Source organism: Nannospalax galili, unplaced genomic scaffold, assembly GCF_000622305.1.
Source record: "Nannospalax galili isolate Female #2095 unplaced genomic scaffold, S.galili_v1.0 scaffold454, whole genome shotgun sequence".
In the NCBI taxonomy this organism is placed as follows: Eukaryota; Metazoa; Chordata; class Mammalia; order Rodentia; family Spalacidae; genus Nannospalax; species Nannospalax galili.
The window spans coordinates 2,422,438-2,436,352 of NW_008334929.1; the positions used below are offsets into that span (position 1 = coordinate 2,422,438).

General features: G+C 43.5%; 1 protein-coding gene and 1 pseudogene across 3 annotated transcripts in view; one reads left to right on the forward strand and one right to left on the reverse strand.

Moving 5' to 3' along the window:
- The window catches only part of Cpne8 (copine 8), a 210,050-nt gene extending 201,603 nt beyond the window's left edge, over positions 1-8,447 (reverse strand). For all 3 annotated transcript variants that reach the window (XM_008829660.3, XM_008829659.3, XM_029561885.1), the window contains exon 1: positions 8,082-8,447. In XM_008829660.3, the coding sequence (XP_008827882.1) occupies positions 8,082-8,179 (98 nt within the window). In that variant the 5' untranslated portion in view covers positions 8,180-8,447. The remainder of the gene's footprint in view (positions 1-8,081) is intronic.
- A 588-nt stretch (positions 8,448-9,035) lies between these two features.
- The window catches only part of LOC115069706, a 23,929-nt pseudogene continuing 19,049 nt past the window's right edge, over positions 9,036-13,915 (forward strand).

Genomic DNA, 13,915 nt, shown 5'->3' on the forward strand with positions numbered 1-13,915 from the left:
TTGAAATAAAAGAAGAAAGTACGCTCAGATATATATGTATATGTGACCCAAATAGAAAAACAAATCAAAGGAATCCATGTTTCTCACCAACAATTGTAGCTATGAATGTGAAGTGAAGTTCTCAGGATCTTTTTATTTCTAGACACAAGCTATGCTGGAAAGGAAACTCATGAGGGCAGCAGAAGGAACAGGGCATGTAAGTCAGCGGTTGTTGGTCTGAAAGCATATGACTCGCCTGAGCAGTGCCTGTGACTTTTTATGTACAGTGAAATTCAAAATGGTTAGGTCTAGTTAGAAAAGGAGACGCCTGAGCACCAGTTGCTTGATGCCGGAGAGGGCCTAAGAAACAGCTGCCCACTTCAAGGTAGGCATGAAACAGAAAAAGCAGGGAGAGCCAAGAATATCAGCCTCACTCCTCAAAGACATCCTTCCACTTCCTCCACGAGGGCCTACTTCCTACTAGTCAATTCAGCTATAAACTTAGCAGTGGATTTAATGCTTTCATAATCACCTGACCATCAAGAGATCGGGCCTTCAACACATACACCTCTGCAGACATTCTATATCCAAATCTTAAGAGAGGCTAAGGGAAATTTATGTAGAATGACAGTATATGTCTCAAGGTTCAAAGCACATAGTCATGGACAAAGTACACACGGATTAAGAGCTCACCTTTGCTACTTCCCAGATGTGAGACTTACACCAGGCTATTTAAACCCTCTTTGTACCTCAATTTCCTCACCTGTAAAAGGAGACATAACATTATCTGTTTCACAGAATGTTTGTACAGGCTGATTGAATTAGCTTTTGTTTATATATTGTCTGACACAGAATTAGATTTTGATGCTAGTTTGAAGAAAATATATAGCAGAAGTCCAAAACTTTCATGTTTCTTGGTTTTAACAGTACAGCTTGTATTTGAATTCTTTTGCTAAAGAATAAATATTACCCAGGGACCACTAATGCTGTTTGGCTATGGAGTTTTGAAAATCAACTGATGATTCCCTAAGAATAGTTTCAGCATTATCCTTCAAGGCAAAAACTTGAGATGTTACCTCACAATTAGAAAAAGAATGTCTGCTGGCTAATGTTGCGTGGACATTAACAATGTCCACAATAGCCCTGCATTGTAAATCTCAAGGTCCTGTGAGAGAGGCACTGAAAAATCTTTGGGGCAAGGCACCTTTTAAATACTTCTAATTTTATTAGTGGCAATAAATGCTCACCTTCAGCCCAAGGCCACTGACTCCAATCTCTGTCACATGTTCCACAACAAAGAGCTGTTCAAATGTCTGTATGTTGGCTTTATTGCTCAGAGTGAAGAATATGCTAGAATGTTACCTCTTTCCAAAATTTTATCACTGTAGACTACCTCCTACCTGTCAGTGACCCACACACCTGACTTGCACTGCGGGTTGGGGAAGCTCTAGGGAAGAACCTGTGAAAAGTACGTTTGCATTTCCAAACTCACAGATCTGACTGCAGGATTCGCTCCTCCCCCTATACCCTGAATTACTCAACCTGAGATATACTATTTTATCATTAGTTCACAGCTTTATAAACCTCACCACATCTATGTTTCTAGAACTTACTGAAGTGACTCTAAAGTTTTCTAAGGCACACGAACCTTCATTGCTTGCATACAGCACAGTAAAAATCTCTCATGAAACTGAAATGATTACCATGTGTCCCTCTTGTGACAGGCTCTGTGCTGGGCCATAAAGAATTTGCTTCATTTACTTGTCCGAACACCTTTAAAAGTAGGATTTTAAATTATTTTTATGTTACTGACTAGAAAATGAGATTCAAAAGTTGAAATAAGTTACCTAAAACCACAGTCCAAAAATGGCCACATGCAACTTTCTTGTGGAAATAAAGAATTTTAGAAAGGTGCTGTTAAGGTTTTTATTTTATTCTGTTTATGTAAACAAAAGTAGAGAAGAAATAAATCAAGAAACTAAAAGTCCCCTAGACAAAGAGTTTATGAAAACTTCCACTCTAGAAAATTATCACCCCCCCCTCAAAAAAATTTCAATTTCAGAGATGTTGCTAAATGTTAGTAGAACATTCACTTTTAGCATAGTTTCAAATAGCAATATTTTGGATTAAATTTGGAAAATAGGAGCTGATATGAATGACTATAGTACATCTATATAATAACTATTACAGATATAAAGAAGATTATCTGCACACTATGACAATTTATCAGGATATAATATTAATTGGGCAGTATAGGAGATACATAAAGTATTACTTATAGTCTATATTACACATACAATATCAGCACAATAGTATGCATTATATATTTATCATATATACAAATAGACAAGTGTGGTGTTCATGGTCTGATGGAATACTGATTTTTATTTGTGTCTTATACCCTTTTGTAATTTCTGAGTTTTATGCATGTAACAAATGCTGTTTTGACTCACACTTGCATTCATTTTTCCCTTTTTTGTTTTATTTTTTAAAAAATAACAAAATCAATTTAAATTCATTTACATGTATTAATTTATTTAACCCTCCCAGCAAATATGCACTGGTCCATTCAGTTGAGAGGATCTGGATTTCTTCCTGACCTAAGCAAACTGCAGCAGGTGAAGTTCTGCTGAGGCACCACCACCACTACACCCAATGGGCTTTGCCTTGCCTGGGAACTCTGGTTTGTGATTGCTGAACTCACTGCTTCCATGCCCCAGGCTGTTTCAAATGGCTCTCAGGCCCTAAATCTTAAATAGATCAAAATACTGGTAGAGCCACAACACAAGGCATTTCTTTAGGATGTACCCAGATAAGGCCCACATTAAGAACTACTACTGCCTCAGGCTAACTTTTCAAATGCCTCATTAACAGCCTAATCACTACTAGTTTACAGTCTCATAACTTAGCAAAAAGCAGCATCACTACTTGAAAACTTATTTACATATTTTATCTGGATGAAGAAATGTAAACATCTAAGACATAGCCAATGATGGGTAGTACCCCAATTGCTGTGTTTAAGGACTTGGGAATCACTTCATCTTAGATTTTTAGAACAGGTCACGTGTGTGCTTCAAACTGGGTCAGTTCCAGCTGACTCAGCCCAAATCACTCTTGGAACCCGAATGCAGCTTCGCTAAGTGTACCTGGAAGTATAATGAAAATTTTCAAAGAACATGCCAACACTGAAGGAAAACAAAACAGAAATCCCAACCCAACCTAAGGAAATTTTGGCAGTTGATGGCTGGTAGGAAAGGGAGACAGTGTCTTAAAGGGATGGGACACTTGGTGGACCCAGTGAATGTCACACTGATAGACATTTGGGGACATAAATCAGGCTTTATGGGCTGTATTATATATATATATGAGCACAGTGGATGGCCCCACACTGAAGGACATTTGGGGACACAAATCAGACTCTATAGGTCATGTATGAGAGAGAAAGAGTACATTAAGTTGGGGAGGGGCAGTAGAGGAGGGATATTTCATACAATACCATCAAACTATATTGTATGAAAATAGCAAAAATTCAATAAAAAAATAAAATTTAGGAACTGGAGAGATGGCTCAGTGTTTAAGAGCACTGGCTATTCTTGCAGAAGACCAAGGTTCAAATCCTAACATCCACATGGTGGCTAACAATCACCTGCAACTATAGTTCCAGGGGATCTGATGACCTCTTCTGTCCTCCTCAGGTATTACATGACACGGGTGTACTGACACACATGTAGGCATTAACACTCATACACATAAAATAAAAATAAGTTATCAAAAATTTTTTACATAAAATAAAATTTAATAAATAAAATTTGTTGACTTTGCTAAAAAAAAAAACTTCAGAGTAAGAGAATCAAGTAAGGCGAAGACCACGTGCAAAGGCCAGAGAGAGAGCTGCCCAGCCGAGATTTCAATATTTCAATCATCTCCCTGCTCCACTACACAATACTCTTGTCATAGGCTTCAGGGGAGTATACTCTCACAAGCACCACCACCGACAGTGACAGGTTAACTGGCTAACAGCAGCTACCAACTGAATACCTCTCCTTCGGATAGACAAAGGTGATATCCTGACCCCCAAGGTAACTCTAAGGACCTGGGAGGTCAGAGATCATGTGCATGGAGTCCTTATAATTGGGATTAGCGCTTTTATAAGACAGGTTTCAAAGATAGCTTTTACCCTGAGCATACCTGAAGCCTGCAGTCTGCAGCTGGGGAGAGGAACCAGGACCTCATCTCGGCTCTGCGGCTTATGAATCTAGAAGCACTGCTAACTTGAGTATAGAAACTATACTCATGGAGTCATTGGATCATCAACCTGAAGATCAAACATTTTGGTGTGCACAAGCAGCACATGTGAACTTGTGAGAAGTGGATTCTGGCATCACATTCCCAGAGAGTCTGTCTCAACAGATCTGCCATGGGGCCCTAGCATCTGTATTCGAACAGGACCCCTCTTCTCTCCACAAACACCAGATGATTTCATTACAGCATCAAACATTTACTGACCACATATTCACTGCCAAGTTCAGCACACATGATCATGAAAGAGACCCAAATGATCTTTAAGTAGAATACAGCACCCATAATCTTCAATATACCTTCTTGGCACTGGCAGACGCTGGCTGTTTGGGGAGTACAGAAAATTCTAGGTTAGGAAAAGGGTCATGAAGGAAAATGACATTTGACCTGAGTCTCAAAAAAAAAAAGACCCTCAAAACCCATTCAAGCAAAGAAAGTGAAGACAGGAGGCTGAAGACAGAGCAGCCCACATATAGTCACACCCGCCAACCACGCTCACCCCACGTACTTCCAAGCTCTACCTCTGGGTCAGGTTTTGTAGCCATATTTATCTGCCATGTGTCTTGATGGACAAGATGCACATGTTCATGTTCGTTGACCTATATTCAACAGCTCATGGGAGGATTGATAAAAGACAAGGCCAGAAAACTACAGCCAGGTCCAGCTTTTAAAAACACTCACCATGAAGTAGATGCTTAAGACATTTCTACTTCTTCCCACAGTGCCACCATCATTCCCTGGGTACTGGTTAGGAAGGGTGAGCACTTGCCAGCCAGCATTCAGCAATAAGCTGATCTCTCAGTCAGGGAAGGTGGCAAAAATCACTGGCATAGTGAAACCCAGGCTCCAAGGAAAGAAAGGGATTGATTAAAAGTGTCTGATTATGGAAAACCAATTTTCCCATTGGCTTTAACCTCATTTCATATTGATGTGCTTTCAGAATAAAATTGGAAGACTTCCTTGTCTAAGGTTGTATCATTTCACTTAATTAGGTAACCTAATTAACTTTAAAAATCTACAACTTGCTTTAAGAAAGAAAAGTGAATTCAAGAATAGATAACAAATAAAGGAGAAGTTAAAGGCTGAGACCCTGCCTTTGCATAGCTTTAACTAGAAAAATGTGTTTAGCATCACTCCAATGCAGGGAGTTCACAGCCACTATGACCAACTCCATTATATCTCTAGTCCAAACCAGGCACATCCTCCTGGAATGCATGCTAAGTACCCTGCCCCACCATGGCCTGTCCCTGTTCACCTCATTGTTACGTCCAGTCCTAGTTACCACCTTAAATAATGTTTACCTGCCAGTCAGGTTTCACATCTTCAATGAGCTTATTTTGTATTTCTCAAGGAGCACAGTTTAATTTCTTGACAAATAAAAGACACTCAGATGCTTGATGAGTGAGAAGAACCATATTTAGCTTTTCTGGGTTCAACTGTCATTCCTTCTTTTATTCCCAAAATGAAGATGGAGCTTTTGATAATAGGGGACAGTGAAAGCAGGTTATCAAAAGGGGTCCTATCCTGAGCTGCTTTGGAAATCTCAGCAACTGCTGAAAGGTCTCGGAAACACAAAGGAAGGCTGAGAGGCCCATGCCTGTGCTTGCTTGCTTAGTGAACCCCCCACAAGCATCCTGGGAAACCTGTGATTGGTGAAAAAGAGAAAGAGGTAACAAGTAGTTACGGCTGGTTCAGTCTAGTTTTCTTTTAAAGTTCAAATAGAGAGATTAATTACAGAACTCTGTTACCTGAATAACACATATCATACATTTATTCAGAAATACTATTCTCTATATTATAATAATAACTAACATTTTTAAAGATATTCTGTTGTGTCATGCACTGTATAAGCACTTTTGCCACATCCTTTAATTAAACCCTCATAACACTGTAGATAAAGAAAATACTACAATAGCTTCATTATCAGATATGAACAAGCTAGACAGGATAAGTAAGAACTTACTCTAAAGTAATAAAAGTCAGTCCCAGGTCTCTGATGTCAATGTCCAAAGTATACCACTTCTTGTAATGACAAAACAAGGTTCTCAATATTACAAAAATAGAATTAACCCACCTTAAAGTACTAACTTGTGGAGGACACTTGTTCAAGTCTTTTCTATGCCACTTATAAATAAAAGAGTTTGGAACAACTCAAATAAAACACTAACCATCAGTACTTGACAGCTGGTTCTCCTTCAAGATTTTTTTTCCTATTTTAAACTTTTAAAAAATTACCAGAAAATAACCCCTGGAGAAGTGGGTCTCCAGGGCCTGGATAACCAGGGCACTTCCGGATTCCCAGCATCATCCCCACATCAAATAAGTTCGAAGAGGTGGTACATGGACCACAAACAGGCAGTCCCCATCACCCAAAAATGCTATAGGACATTCAGATTTGATTTAAAGTCCTTGTCTCCGGGCCCTGTGCACTCCAGACACGCGGGGAGCGGGATGTTGAGCAGATGGCAGAACTCTACAAAATGCTCTTCCTCTAGAATTTCTGGCTACTCCTTGTAGGGGTGTGTGTGTGTGTGTGTGTGTGTCAGGAACCTCCTTCCAGCATCCACATCAGCTTCCCAGAAAAGCAAAAGTGTCTAGAAATTGCCAGGAAGGGCGGCGCAGCTTCTGCCCTGTTGACAGAAGAAAATCTGTGGCAACACTAAAGGCAGTGTCCCCCAATAAAGCCAGGGTCTGCGTTCGCTGTCAGGATCATCACCACCATTTCCACAGCCTGCGGTCAGTCTCAGGACTCCAAGCCTAGCTAAAGCTATCCCCCATCCCAAAGAACATAGATAAGGGTGGGCGTGGGGGGCTGCAGCTTGAATGTCCAAAGAATTTATTTCTTTGGTTTTAGAGTCAGTTTGTGAAAATGCAAAAATCAGGGTTGAAGATACTCAAACTTCAGGGCTTGTTTGCGTTCAGATTACCAGTGTTTTTTAGTCCTTTAAGGCAAGTTTTCCTGAGGAAAAGCTAAGGCGTATCTGAAGGCATTAAAAACAATTTCAGGCAGGAACTGGGTAAATGCGGAGCTTTCCACCGAGCGAGGTGGAAATGTTCAAATAAGGGGATGGGCTCCTGGGTAGATACAGTGACATGAATTCTTTCCCTGGTTTTGCCATTGCAATCTAATACAGCCACCCATCTCCTCCTTCCAAACTGGAACACGCAGCTATAAGTGAGCATCAGGGAAGCTTCCAAGCCCGCAGACCTCGGTCAGAGCGAGGCTAAAGGAGAGTTTGCTGCTGCACTACCTGCGTGTGCATGCCAACAGGCGCAAAATCGTGACTGCTCAGCCCTCGCGGAAGGGGGAGGCTCTCTGCTAGGAGGGCCGAACCTGGCACCGCTACAGGCCCAGGCAAGCGTCCCGGAAGGGTGGAGGGTGAGCAAGTTGGAAGTCTCCAGGAAGTGTGTGGGGAGGAAGCTGCGAGCAAGAGCCGACCACAGCGAGCGGCTTGGCACCGCCAGAGCCCAGGGAGTCCCAGGCCACTGCGCGCAGCAGTCACGCGCGCTCCTGGAGTGGGCGTAGAAAGCGCTCAGAGAGTGGGCGGCGGCCGGGGTTCCCGGAGCTGAGTCACATCAGCCAACTTTACAGCATTTCCCAGAAAGAAAACAAACAGCCCCAGAGCCCACCACCCGCCTCTCAGTCCGTCTCCCACTCTGCGCGGCTTTACCCGAGGGGGACTCGAACCCCACCACTGCGGTGTCCCCACTCATCACGCAACTTCTCACCCGCGCAAAGCCTCGTGGTACCCGGAGCGCCAGCCAAGCGATCCGAGGGGAGGGAAGCGGCCTCGCGTCCTCACCTGCAGGACACCGACACTTCCACGCGCGTGGCGGGGATGGCTGCGCTCAGCTGGTTCAAGTCCCCGATGCCCGCAGTGCTGGTGTAGCGGCTGTCCATCTCGGGTCCCGCGCACACACCCAGAGCCCGGAGACTGAGCGCAGCCCGAACCTCGCTGCTCACCGACTCACCGACAGGATGGGGCGAGGGCGGAGGCGGAGGCAGGAGGCGGAGGCGGCGCGGGAAGGGGCGGGGAGGGAGAAGGCAGACTTCGGAGGATCCACGGAGCCTGTCCCCGCGGTGCGGGTGGAGCGCAGGGCGGCTCAGTCCGGCCCGGACACCGTGCGCCCGCGGGCTGGCTGCCGGCGTGGGGCGCAGCCCGGGGATGCCGGGCACACCCTCCGGTCCAGCGGGCGCGGGGCTGGGTGTCTCCGCCCCCGCAACGCCCGGCGGCGCGTCCGTCTACTGTCAATCACTAGTCTGCCTCTCCCCGTGGGAAGCTGGAGACATGGGCACCGCGGCGGCTGCCTCCGGGCGCGAAGACACCCCTCCCTGCCGCGCAGGTCCTTGCCCACCGAGCCGTCCTCTGCCACCCGTTCCCGCCTCTGGGCTGCCCACTTGGGGTGATCCGACTCGGGACCACAGCCAACCTTTGACACCCCCGAGGCAAAGTGACAGGCCAATGAGGGGCGAGCGGGGGCGCAGGGACTCCACGGTGGGGACCCTCTGCGGTTTCAGGGAGGCATCTACACCGCCCCTCCCCTCTCCAGGAGCCCGGGATCTAAGGAGACGGTGCTACTTTAGTCGGGGCTGGGCTGCTACCCTCCGTTCCCCCTGGGTGACATTTCTACCCTGTAGCCAGGAGGTCACAACCTTATAACGCAGCTGCTGCGCCCCGGGTCTCACCGCAGCACTGGAAAGGGGACGGGTGTAAAGCAGAGCGCAGCCCCAGAGACTGGGGATCCAGGGCAGCACGATGGGGAGGAGGCGGGGCCTGAGCCACCCCCAGCTGCACGCTGGGGTGGCCCTGCACCCCTACTTTGCAGCGACCTTTGCACTGCGCACACCCGCCCCCACCCCCTTGTCGCTGTGGGGGGCGGGGGAGCTGGCGGTGGCCACCGGGGGGCGACGTGGAGCAGAGCTCCGAGCAGTGGGTTACAGAAGGGTGAGCCTAGGCTCATCTCCAAGAGCACTCTGGAGCTTTCGACCTCCCTTGTGACATTTTCATCCACTTGGAGACACGTCCCTAAGACTCCAAAGCGGTCCAGGAATCAGTGCTACGGGCGCTTGCCTGGTGCCAGTCCGGCTTCCAATAGGTCTCGTTTTCTTTCCCTGATTTTCCCACCCTCCACTCATCGCCCTAGTTTTCATGCCGCCTCCCTGTTGCAAATTAAACTGCAGTTAACGACTAAAACTTCCCCAGGCGTTTCTATTCTGCTTCCCGAGATTAATTTGCGGAAAGAACTCTAGAGCAATTTTTTTAAGCTGACCAGAATCTTATTTTATAGATGAGGAAGAAATAAATGTTGAGAAGTTCACCTTTACGCATATTTAAAGTGTGTTCTAGGGTCGATTTTGATGTGACTCAAGGCTCCTGAAGTTATCACCAAAAATAAAATGAGCTAGTTCCTCGCGATTTCTCGTGTTCCTTCTGTAATCAGAACATTTCACCACTGAAAACGACCCTTCAGGCATCCAGTGATACTTTTTAATGTCGCCATAGGGTAGTTTGCATTTTCTTTAATGATATGTGGAATCAGGCAACATGTTCCATTTTTTAAGGGTTCTAGTTGACTTTTATTATCCTTAAATTCGTGTCATTGGCTTTCACCAGTATTCTGGACATTTTGATAATTTAAATGCCATTTTAATGTTTGCACAGGGGATTAGTTTTTAAAACATCATTTGACTAATCTGGCTTCTTTCACTCTGTAAAATTCTTTCCAGATTTATCCATGATGTTGGACACATCAGTAGTGAACGTCATTCCATTTTAGAGATATGCCACAAATTGGTCACTTTGATTTCATTGTTTCCAGTTTGCGGATGTTACAAGTGAAACTGCTGTTTCACTAGTGTACAAATCTTTTTGTGGACATATGCTTTCATTACCTTTGGAGGGTTTTAAAATCAAACTTCTACTTTTTGAATATCAACATCAATTTTTTCCAGCTCCACCTGTTAAAAAGACCCACCTTGATTCATTGGAATGTCTTTATAACCTTCATCAAAAATCAACTTACAAAATGCGTATGAGTTCACTTTTTAACGTGTCATTTCTGATGCATTGTCTTTCTTTAAATCAATACCAGAGTATTGATTACTGTAGCTATAGAATAAATGTTTTAAATCCTGTTCTCTTTTCAAATTGTTTTGCCATTTTAAATTCTTTGCATGTTCATGTAGATTTTAGATTTATCTTAACAATGTCTACAAAACTCTTACTGAGATTTTAATTGAGATTTTATTCATCCTGCAGACTAGTTAAAGAGGAACTGATTACAGTTCATCTTCTGACTCAGGAAAGCCTCACATCTTGCCATACATGTTGGCCTTCCTTAGTATCTGTCAACAATATTGAACTGCTGATCCTAAGGGAGCGATTCAGAGAAACACCACACCAGTCATTCAGTAAACACTACCTGAATGTCTCCTAGTAACGGACTCTGTACTAGATCTGAAAGATGCAGCGTCAAAGTCAGTAGAAGGTAAGCACCAAGTAGGAATTTTATACATTCATTCCGTTCCTGTCATGTCTCAGATTTTGCCACTTCACCAAAGTAGAGACCTCAATTTGTAAGTGAAATTATCATTACCCATCATTCCAGAAGCATTTATTTACAAAATAGGATAAGAAGAAGCTAAGAAGAAAAAGATACAGTAAGACCAAATCCAACGAACAAACGAAAAGTAAAAACAAACAAAAAAAAGAACATGCTTTGAGCGACCAGCTCTTCCTGAAAGAGCTCATCTTCATTACCGGAGGCCAGATTTCATCACAGTGCCTGGCAAGTTCTGCTTCAACTCAGACAGGGAAAAAAAAAAAAAAAAAGTGAACTGTGCCTTTCTTCTGACTGCAGCTCCAAGCACTGAATATTCGCCTCAACAGCTACTCAACTCTAAGGTGAGTCAGAACCTCCAGCCTTGGTACACACTCAACTTGAAACTCTCCTTAGAAAATTGAAGAATAATATGATGCTGTCATCACTCAACCTCTGTGGGCAGTTGTTTAGTCAGTAACCACTTAGCCTGCTTTAAGAAGGCACAGTTTAGAATAAACTCACAAGAGCAAAAAATTAGCTGCTGACTGCTGGAAAGCATGAGGCAGAAGCCACTGTGACTGGGTGAACAACTTGTGCTCTCTGTGGATATGGTATCCAGCACTCAGGAGGCAGAAGCCGGTAGAGCTTTGTGACTTCAGGGCTAGCCTGGCCTATATAGAGAGCTCCAGGCCAGCTAGAGCTACATAGTCATACCCTGTCTCAAAATAACAGAAAAGAAAAATGTTCTCTCCAGGCCTGCCTTCTCTGATGAGAGTGCTGACCATTTGGCTCTGAGCCACAAAGTGGATCCAGTCGGCAAGTAACTCAGATAACTGACAGCCAGGCTCTCCAACACTTAGTTTGAAGTAACCTTTAGGATTGAAGATTACTGTCTCCTCAGTCTTATAAATCACCAACTTTCCAGTGGTTAAGATAATAAGATTGGGCTGGGGGTGATGGCCCATGCCTTTAATCCCAGCACTCAGGAGGCAGAGGCAGGCAGATCTCTGTGAGTTCAAGACCAGCCTGGTCTACATACTGAGCTCCAGGACAGCTGGGGCTACAGGGAGACCTGTCTCAAAAAGATTAAAAAAAAAAAGAAAAGAAAGATAATAAGATTATCCCTTTGAAAAAATCTATTCTAAAATATTACAAATAGTAGCACAATTAAAATACATCATGAATAAATATTTGGAAGAATTGAATCCAATATTGTAATCAAGTAACACCTTTCTGGAGGAAGTATGCATGGATAGGTAGGCCTGTGGTCAAGTAAATGTTTTTGCTTTTGTCTTCTGTTTGGTGAGTGAGTTTTACACTCAAAGAAACACTTGAAATGCAAAATTCTTTCATTTCAGAATTTCATACTTTCATTTATGCATATGAAGAAACATAATTCACATGATGTTGAAGATCTTGGGTTGGTGTGGATAGTAAATGGGTAAGACCGAGTCATTTGGCTCAGAGGATAGGCTCCTTGGTAAGGAAACAGCTTGATGTGTTTGCACTCTGAGGAGACGAAGAAAGCTATCCAACTGGTCTGTTACTGTACTAACTGGATCTTTTTAATAGTATCTCAGCTATCTATTACTATGTAACAAGCCAGTCTGAAACCCAATCACAAAAAAGGAATGGCTTATTTTTCAGGATCCTTTGAGTCAGTTTGGCTAGAGCTGGGTCAGGCTGCTTTTCTGCTCCATGTGGGAAAGGATGGGGTCACACTCCTGATAGTCTTCAGCTCCAGGCTGCACTGGAAAGGCCACTTCTCCTCCTGCTGCTCTGTGATTCTTTCTCCTCACTAGGACGAGACATCCCCCCCCCCAACCCAGTCTAGGCTGGCTTTCCCCTAGCAAAAGTGGAAGCTGCCAGGTGTTCCCAGGGTCCCAGAGCAGTGCCACAGCCAAAGCCACAGGCAGGAGGAGGGCATGTGGCTAAGCTGACTTGGAGGGGAGAGGTGCATGAGCATTTTACTGGGAAAGAACTGAGGGCCAGCATCTTTGTGAAATGAATAGAAATAATTCAGTGATGTTCAATAAATATTAAAATTAAGCATATACCAGAAAGAAACTCAATGAAGGTATAACTGTGGAAATGCACAGCTATATCAAGAATGTAAACAGAAATAAAAATGACAGGATTCAATACTCATCTTTCGTTAATAACTTTAAATATTAACAGACTGAACTCCCCAGTCAAAAGACACAGACTAGGTGAATGGATTAAGAAACAAAACCCATCTTTTTGTTGTCTGCAAGAAACTCATCTCGCACTTTCAAAAATAGGCACTATCTTAAGGTGAAAAGATAGACAAAAATATACCAAGCAAATGGTACTAAGAAAAAAGCAAGCATTGCAATTCTAATATCTGACAAACTAGACATAAACTAAAACTAATCAGAAGAGATAAAGAGAGCCACTTCATTCGGATCAAAGGAACAATAAACCAAGAAGCTGTTACAATCATGAATATGTATTCACCAAACTCTGGTGCACCCAACTTCATAAAAACAATACTACAAGACTTTAAGACCCAGATTATTCCCAACTCATTAATAGTAGGGAACTTCAATACCCCACTGTCTCCATTAGCTAGGTCAAGAGGGCAGAGAATTAACAGAGAGACATCAGAATTAAACAATACCATATAGCAAATGGACCTAACAGACATCTACCGAGTATTCCACCCAAGCACCAAAGGACATACTTTCTATTCAGTGCCCCATGGAACCGTCTCCAAAATCAACTATATACTGGAGTACAAAAAAACCCTCAATAAATATGTGATGACTAATCCTGGGTGTCAATGTGACTGGATTTGGGATTAACTGAAATGAAAGAGATCTTCTTGATTGAATCATCTAAACCTAGAAGACACCCTAAATGTTGGTGTTACCTTCTGATGGCAGCTGGTATAAAAGGCCAAGGCAGAGGAGAACGCCAGGCTTCTTGCTGCTTGCCTTCTCTCTCGCTGGTGAGTTTGTCTTGCTGCTATGACTGAAGACTGATAAATCTTTATACATATATATTCATTCTACCGGTTCTGTTTCTTTGGAGAACCCTGACTAATACAGCTACATGAGTCCCTGTCTCAATT